The 8,814-nt window shown below is 56.0% G+C and overlaps 1 protein-coding gene across 1 annotated transcript in view; it reads left to right on the top strand.

Annotated features, from left to right (window-relative positions):
- Positions 1-8,702: 8,702 nt before the first annotated feature.
- Positions 8,703-8,814, top strand: part of LOC137308260 (eukaryotic translation initiation factor 4H-like) — a 29,678-nt gene continuing 29,566 nt past the window's right edge. Inside the window, exon 1 of the mRNA XM_067977093.1 lies at positions 8,703-8,814. Coding sequence (XP_067833194.1) covers positions 8,759-8,814 — 56 coding nt within the window. The 5' untranslated portion in view covers positions 8,703-8,758.

Below are 8,814 nucleotides of genomic sequence, written 5' to 3' on the forward strand. Positions count from 1 at the left end.
TCTCCCGAGAGAGAGAGGGGACTGAGAGACACCAGTCAGTGTACAGATATCTCCCCGAGGGAGAGGGGACTGAGAGACACCAGTCAGTGTACAGATATCTCCCTGAGAGAGAGGGGACTGAGAGACACCAGTCAGTGTACAGATATCTCCCCGAGGAGAGGGGACTGAGAGACACCAGTCAGTGTACAGATATCTCCCGAGGGAGAGGGGACTGAGAGACACCAGTCAGTGTACAGATATCTCCCCGAGGGAGAGGGTCTGAGAGACACCAGTCAGTGTACAGATATCTCCCGAGGGAGAGGGGACTGAGAGACACCAGTCAGTGCACAGATATCTCCCTGAGAGAGAGGGACTGAGAGACACCAGTCAGTGCACAGATATCTCCCCGAGAGAGAGAGACTGAGAGACACCAGTCAGTGTACAGATATCTCCCCGAGGGAGAGGGGACTGAGAGACACCAGTCAGTGCACAGATATCTGCCTGAGAGACACCAGTCAGTGCACAGATATCTCCCTGAGAGAGAGAGGACTGAGAGACACCAGTCAGTGTACAGATATCTCCCTGAGAGAGAGGGGACTGAGACACCAGTCAGTGTACAGATATCTCCCTGAGAGAGAGAGGGCACTGAGAGACACCAGTCAGTGCACAGATATCTCCCTGAGAGAGAGGGGACTGAGAGACACCAGTCAGTGTACAGATATCTCCCGAGGGAGAGGGGACTGAGAGACACCAGTCAGTGTACAGATATCTCCCTGAGAGAGAGGGGACTGAGAGACACTAGTCAGTGTAAAGATATCTCCCTGAGAGAGAGGGGACTGAGAGACACCAGTCAGTGTACAGATATCTGCCTGAGGGAGAGAGGGGACTGAGAGACACCAGTCAGTGCACAGATATCTCCCTGAGGGAGAGGGGACTGAGAGACACCAGTCAGTGCACAGATATCTCCCTGAGAGAGAGGAGACTGAGAGACACCAGTCAGTGTACAGATATCTCCCTGAGAGAGAGGGGACTGAGAGACACCAGTCAGTGTACAGATATCTCCCTGAGGGAGAGGGGGACTGAGAGACACCAGTCAGTGCACAGATATCTCCCTGAGAGAGAGGGGACTGAGAGACACCAGTCAGTGTACAGATACCTCCCTGAGAGAGAGGACTGAGAGACACCAGTCAGTGTACAGATATCTCCCTGAGAGAGAGGGGACTGAGAGACACCAGTCAGTGTACAGATATCTCCCTGAGAGAGGGGGACTGAGAGACACCAGTCAGTGTACAGATATCTCCCTGAGGGAGAGGGGTCTGAGAGACACCAGACCGTGTACAGATATCTCCCTGAGAGAGAGAGGACTGAAAGACACCAGTCAGTGTACAGATATCTCCCGAGAGAGAGGGGACTGAGAGACACCACTCAGTGTACAGATATCTCCCTGAGAGAGTGGGGACTGAGAGACACCAGTCAGTGTACAGATATCTCCCTGAGAGAGAGAGGGGACTGAGAGACACCAGTCAGTGTACAGATATCTCCCCGAGGGGGAGGGGACTGAGAGACACCAGTCAGTGTACAGATATCTCCCCGAGGGAGAGGGGACTGAGAGACACCAGTCAGTGCACAGATATCTCCCTGAGAGAGAGGGGACTGAGAGACACCAGTCAGTGCACAGATATCTCCCTGAGAGACACCAGTCAGTGCACAGATATCTCCCTGAGAGAGAGAGGACTGAGAGACACCAGTCAGTGCACAGATATCTCCCTGAGAGAGAGGACTGAGAGACACAGTCAGTGTACAGATATCTCCCTGAGAGAGAGGGACTGAGACACCAGTCAGTGTACAGATATCTCCCTGAGAGAGAGAGGGCACTGAGAGACACCAGTCAGTGCACAGATATCTCCCCGAGAGAGAGGGGACTGAGACACCAGTCAGTGTACAGATATCTCCTGAGAGAGAGGGGACTGAGACACCAGTCAGTGTACAGATATCTCCCTGAGAGAGAGGGGACTGAGACACCAGTCAGTGTACAGATATCTCCCTGAGAGAGAGGGGACTGAGAGACACCAGTCAGTGTACAGATATCTCCCTGAGAGAGAGGGGACTGAGAGACACCAGTCAGTGTACAGATATCTCCCCGAGGGAGAGGGGACTGAGAGACACCAGTCAGTGTACAGATATCTCCCTGAGAGAGAGGGGACTGAGAGACACCAGTCAGTGTAAAGATATCTCCCTGAGAGAGAGGGGACTGAGAGACACCAGTCAGTGTACAGATATCTGCCTGAGGGAGAGAGGGGACTGAGAGACACAGTCAGTGCACAGATAACTCCCTGAGGGAGAGGGGACTGAGAGACACCAGTCAGTGCACAGATATCTCCCTGAGAGAGAGGAGACTGAGAGACACCAGTCAGTGCACAGATATCTCCCTGAGAGAGAGGGGACTGAGAGACACCAGTCAGTGTACAGAATATCTCCCCGAGGGAGAGGGGACTGAGAGACACAGTCAGTGCACAGATATCTCCCTGAGAGAGAGGGGACTGAGAGACACCAGTCAGTGTACAGATACCTCCCTGAGAGAGAGGGACTGAGAGACACCAGTCAGTGTACAGATATCTCCCTGAGAGAGAGGGGACTGAGAGACACCAGTCAGCGGACAGATATCTCCCTGAGAGAGAGGGGACTGAGAGACACCAGTCAGTGTACAGATATCTCCCTGAGAGAGGGGGGACTGAGAGACACCAGTCAGTGTACAGATATCTCCCTGAGGGAGAGGGGTCTGAGAGACACCAGTCCGTGTACAGATATCTCCCTGAGAGAGAGAGGACTGAAAGACACCAGTCAGTGTACAGATATCTCCCCGAGAGAGAGGGACTGAGAGACACCACTCAGTGTACAGATATCTCCCTGAGAGAGTGGGGACTGAGAGACACCAGTCAGTGTACAGATATCTCCCTGAGAGAGAGAGGGGACTGAGAGACACCAGTCAGTGTACAGATATCTCCCCGAGGGGAGAGAGGACTGAGAGACACCAGTCAGTGTACAGATATCTCCCTGAGAGAGAGGAGACTGAGAGACACAGTCAGTGTACAGATATCTCCCCGAGGGAGAGAGGACTGAGAGACACCAGTCAGTGTACAGATATCTCCCTGAGAGAGAGGGAACTGAGAGACACCAGTCAGTGTACAGATATCTCCCCGAGGGAGAGAGGGACTGAGAGACACCAGTCAGTGTGCAGATATCTCCCTGAGAGAGAGGGACTGAGAGACACTAGTCAGTGTACAGATATCTCCCTGAGAGAGAGGGGACTGAGAGACACCAGTCAGTGTACAGATATCTCCCTGAGGGAGAGAGGACTGAATCCTCTCGGTTTTGATCGTGGAGCACAGGCCGCTGTGCACACCTCGGGATACGAAAACAATGAACACGCAACCCACTCTGTCTCGACCTACGGCCGTTGAGAGAGGGGAGTCCGAGCCCTTCGAAGGTAAGCTGGTCCACCTCATTGAAGTTCTGACGGCCAGACTCACAGACATGCCCCCCTTGACCTATTAACACCACTGAGCCATCAAACACAGCAGGGAGACAAAATATTTCTCTTGACGTAATGGGACCCAAAATGGGCCTTCGTCAAGATCCAAAGTGAAACAACCACTTTTGCGGGATTCAGAAGCTCAGCAATTCCAGCCAGATTGACCTCCTGGTCAGAATTCAAAAGCAGAGAAGTTATGTTAAACTTGTATAGAACCTTGGTTAGACCACACTTGGAGCACTGTGCACAGTTCTGGACTCCATATACCTTGGTTCGACCACACTTGGAGCACTGTGCACAGTTCTGGACTCCATATACCTTGGTTCGACCACACTTGGAGCACTGTGCACAGTTCTGGACTCCATATACCTTGGTTGGACCACACTTGGAGCACTGTGCACAGTTCTGGTCTCCATATACCTTGGTTAGACCACACTTGGAGCACTGTGCACAGTTCTGGTCTCCATATATCTTGTTGGACCACACTTGGAGCACTGTGCACAGTTCTGGTCTCCATATACCTTGGTTAGACCACACTTGGAGCACTGTGCACAGTTCTGGACTCCATATACCTTGGTTGGACCACACTTGGAGCACTGTGCCCAGTTCTGGTCTCCATATACCTTGGTTAGACCACACTTGGAGCACTGTGCAAGGTTCTGGTCTCCATATACCTTGGTTGGACCACACTTGGAGCACTGTGCACAGTTCTGGTCTCCATATACCTTGGTTGGACCACACTTGGAGCACTGCACAGTTCTGGTCTCCATATACCTTGGTTAGACCACACTTGGAGCACTGTGCACAGTTCTGGTCTCCTTATACCTTGGTTGGACCACACTTGGAGCACTGTGCACAGTTCTGGTCTCCATCTTATAAAAAGGATATAGAGGCACTGGAGAAGGTGCAACAAAGATTTACTCGGATGATACCAGAACTGAGAGGATTTACCTATCAGGAAAGACTGAACAGGCTGGGGCTCTTTTCTCTAGAAAAGAGAAGACTGAGGGGTGACCTGATCGAGGTCTTTAAGATGATGAAAGGGTTCGATAGGGTAGACATAGAGAAGATGTTTACACTTGTGGGGGGAGACCAGAACTAGGGGGGCCATAAATATAAGATAGTCACTAATAAATCCAATCGGGGAATTCAGGAGAAACTTCTTTCCCCAGAGAGTGGTGAGAATGTGGAACTCGCTCCCACAAGGAGTAGTTGAGGTGAATAGTGGAGATGGATTTAAGGGGAAGCTGGATAAACACATGAGGGAGAGAGGAATAGAAGGAGATGGTTGAGAGGGTGAGATGGAGTAGGGAGGGAGGAGGCTCGTGTGGAGCATAAACACCGGGATAGACCAGTGAGGCCGAATGGCCTGTTTCTGTGCTGTACATTCGATGTAACTCGTCAATCATTATTCACATCTGAAGCCCCTTGTAATTCAATGTCGTCCATGTCTCAGTGGGTTTCACCTCGACTCTGAGTCAAAATATCATGCGTTTGAATCCGACATCGATAGATTTTTGCTAGCCGAGGGTATTAAGGGAGATCGAGCCAAGGCGGGCAGATGCAGTTAGGATACAGATCAGCCATGGTCTCATTGAATGGCGGAACAGGCTCAAGGGGCTGAATGGCCTTCTCCTGTTCCTATGGTTCACATTCCAGAGAGATGAGGCCCAGAATCCAAGCCGACACTCCCAGTGCCAGTATTGAGGGAGCGCCGCGCTGTCGGAGGTCGGTGCCGAGGGAGCGCTGCGCTGTCGGAGGGTCGGTGCCGAATGAGCGCCCGCGCTGTCGGAGGGTCGGTGCCGAGGGAGCGCCGCACTGTGGGAGGGTCAGTACTGAGGAGCGCCGCACTGTCGGAGGGTCGGTACTGAGGGAGCGCCGCACTGTGGGAGGGTCAGTACTGAGGGAGCGTCGCACTGTCGGAGGGTCGGTGCCGAGGGAGCGCCGCGCTGTCGGAGGGTCGGTGCCGAGGGAGCGCCGCACTGTCGGAGGGTCAGTACTGAGGGAGCGCCGCACTGTCGGAGGTGCCGTCTTTCGGATGAGACTTTAAACCGAGGGCCCCGTCTGCCCTCTCAGGTGGGACGTAAAATCCCACGGCCATTATTGGAAGAAGAGCAGGGGGGAGTTCTCCCCGGGGTCCTGGGGCCGATATTTATCCCTCAACCAACATCACTCAAAAAAACCCAGATGATCTGGGTCATTCTCACATTGCTGTTTGTGGGATCTTGCTGTGCGCAAATTGGCTGCTGCGTTTCCCACATTACAACAGTGACCGCGCTTCAAAAAAGTCCCTCATTGGCCGCGAAACACTTTGGGACGTCCTGAGGTGGTGAAAGGGGCTGGAGAATTGGGAGATACTCTCTGGAGTTTCGAAGAATGAGAGGAGATCTCATTGAAACATATAAGATTCTGAGGGGGTTTGACAGGGTCGATGCTGAGAGGCTGTTTCTCCATGGCTGGCGAGTCTAGAACTAGGGGGCATAGTCTCAGGATAAGGGGTCGGCCATTCAAGATTGAGATGAGGAGGAATTTCTTCACTCAGAGGGTGGCGAATCTTTGGAATTCTCTACCTCAGGATGCTCAGTCCTTGAGTATATTCAAGGCTGAGATGGATGGATTTCTGGACTCGAGGGGAATCGAGGGATACGGGGATCGGGCGGGAAAGTGGAGTTGAGGTCGAAGATCGGCCATGATCTGATTGAATGGCGGAGCAGGCTCGAGGGGCCGAATGGCCTTCTCCTGCTTCTTATGTTCTTATGAGCTCTTTCAGAGGGAGAGGGGGACAGGGGGCAATGGGGAATGGGACTGAGGGGGAGAGCTCTTCCAGAGGGAGAGCGGCTCGAGGGGAGGCGGGGAATGGGACTGAGGGGGGAGAGCTCTTCCAGAGGGAGAGGGGCTCGGGGGGCGATGGGGAATGGGATTGAGGGGGGAGAGGTCTTTCAGAGGGAGAGGGGCTCGGGGGGTGACGGGGAATGGGACTGAGGGGGGAGAGCTCTTTCAGAGGGAGAGGGGCACAGGGGGGAGACGGGGAATGGGACTGAGGGGGAGAGCTCTTTCAGAGGGAGAGGGGCTCGGGGGGAGACGGGGAATGGGACTGAGGGGGGAGAGCTCTTTCAGAGGGAGAGGGGCTCGGGGTGAGGCGGGGAATGGGACTGAGGGGGCGGGGGGGAGAGCTCTTTGAGAGGGAGAGGGGCTCGGGGGGCGATGGGGATTGGGACTGAGGGGGAGAGCTCTCTCAGAGGGAGAGGGGCAAGGGGGAGACAGGGAATGGGACGGAGGGGGGAGAGCTCTTCGAGAGAGAGAGTGGCAGAGGGGGAGACGCGGAATGGGACTGAGGGGGGAAGAGCTCTTTCAGAGGGAGAGGGGCTCGGGGGGTGACGGGGAATGGGACTGAGGGGGAGAGCTCTTTCAGAGGGAGAGGGGCTCGGGGGGCGATGGGGAATGGGACTGAGGGGGAGAGCTCTTTCAGAGGGAGAGGGGCTCGGGGGGAGACGGGGAATGGGACTGAGGGGGAGAGCTCTTTCAGAGGGAGAGGGGCTCGGGGGGCGATGGGGAATGGGACTGAGGGGGGAGAGCTCTTTCAGAGGGAGAGGGGGACAGGGGGAGATGGGGAATGGGACTTAGGGGGGAGAGCTCTTTCAGAGGGAGAGGGGCTCGGGGGCGACGGGGAATGGGACTTAGGGGGGAGAGCTCTTTCAGAGGGAGAGGGGCAGAGGGGGGGAGACGGGGAATGGGACTGAGGGGGCGGGGGGGAGAGCTCTTTGAGAGGGAGAGGGGCTCGGGGGGCGATGGGGATTGGGACTGAGGGGGGAGAGCTCTTCCAGAGGGAGAGGGGCTCGGGGGGCGATGGGGAATGGGACTGAGGGGGGAGAGCTCTTCCAGAGGGAGAGGGGCTCGGGGGGCGATGGGGAATGGGACTGAGGGGGGAGAGCTCTTCCAGAGGGAGAGCGGCTCGGGGGGAGGCGGGGAATGGGACTGAGGGGGGAGAGCTCTTCCAGAGGGAGAGGGGCTTGGGGGGCGATGGGGAATGGGACTGAGGGGGGAGAGCTCTTCCAGAGGGAGAGGGGCTCGGGGGGAGGCGGGGAATGGGACTGAGGGGGGAGAGCTCTTCCAGAGGGAGAGGGGCTTGGGGGGCGATGGGGAATGGGACTGAGGGGGGAGAGCTCTTCCAGAGGGAGAGGGGCTCGGGGGGAGGCGGGGAATGGGACTGAGGGGGGAGAGGTCTTTCAGAGGGAGAGGGGCTCGGGGGCGACGGGGAATGGGACTGAGGGGGGAGAGCTCTTTCAGAGGGAGAGGGGCTCGGGGGGCGACGGGGAATGGGACTGACGGGGGGAGAGCTCTTCCAGAGGGAGAGGGGCTCGGGGGGCGATGGGGAATGGGACTGAGGGGGGAGAGCTCTTTCAGAGGGAGAGGGGTTCGGGGGGCGACGGGGAATGGGACTGAGGGGGAAGAGCTCTTTCGGGGGGAGAGGGGCTCGGGGGCGACGGGGAATGGGACTGAAGGGGGAGAGATGGGCCGAGTGGCCTCCTTTGTAAAATCCCCCTGGGTGAAATGTTTTAAGGGGGAAAACTGGGGGCTATTATGGGCTGCTTTAGAGCAGCACAGCCTGGAGGCTGAGCCCTTGAGAGAGAAATAAGGGGTTTGGAGGGAAGGGACAGGCTGCAGAATTTCCAATGAAAGGACATGGGAGGGGAGGGGAGCTGCCGCCAGTCTGAAAGATGGCCACCCCCCCATGCTTCAATTAGTCACAATGCGGGCAAGGGAGGGATTGCTTTAATTAAAATAATAAGATATAAAAGCAGATGCAACCTGAAATTGGGTGTGTGTGGGAGTGGGGGGGGGAGATATTCCCCCAACACCCCCTTCCCTTTTTTTTTTGCATTCGATCTGAAGGCAGAAAAATGGCAATTGGAAAGATCCTGGCAAAGGAGCAGGGAGCTAGTGCGCATGCGTCCCCGCTTGCCAGGACTCAAGGACCCCCCGCTGAGGCGGCTAACCGCTCCGCCTGATTGCAATAAAAAGAAACGCCGGGGGGGGGGGGGGAATTTTTATTTGAGGGCGATTGAAATATTTTTCGCTTGGTCGGAGGGGGAAGGGGGAGCGAGGGCGGTGCTGTTGGCGGGGGTGGGGTTGGGCGCCGCCGCCGCCGCCGGCTCAGGCGAGCGCGGTAGACAGCCCCACCCCGATGGTGGTGGTGGGGGGGGTGGGGAAGAGGCGGGTCCTTGGCCGTCTCCCTGGGTGAAAGAGATGGCGGATTACGACGACTACGAGGACAAGGTTTACAGCAGCTTCGGCAGCAGGAG

The sequence above is a fragment of the Heptranchias perlo genome, unplaced genomic scaffold (assembly GCF_035084215.1).
Source record: "Heptranchias perlo isolate sHepPer1 unplaced genomic scaffold, sHepPer1.hap1 HAP1_SCAFFOLD_1252, whole genome shotgun sequence".
NCBI classification, from domain to species: Eukaryota; Metazoa; Chordata; class Chondrichthyes; order Hexanchiformes; family Hexanchidae; genus Heptranchias; species Heptranchias perlo.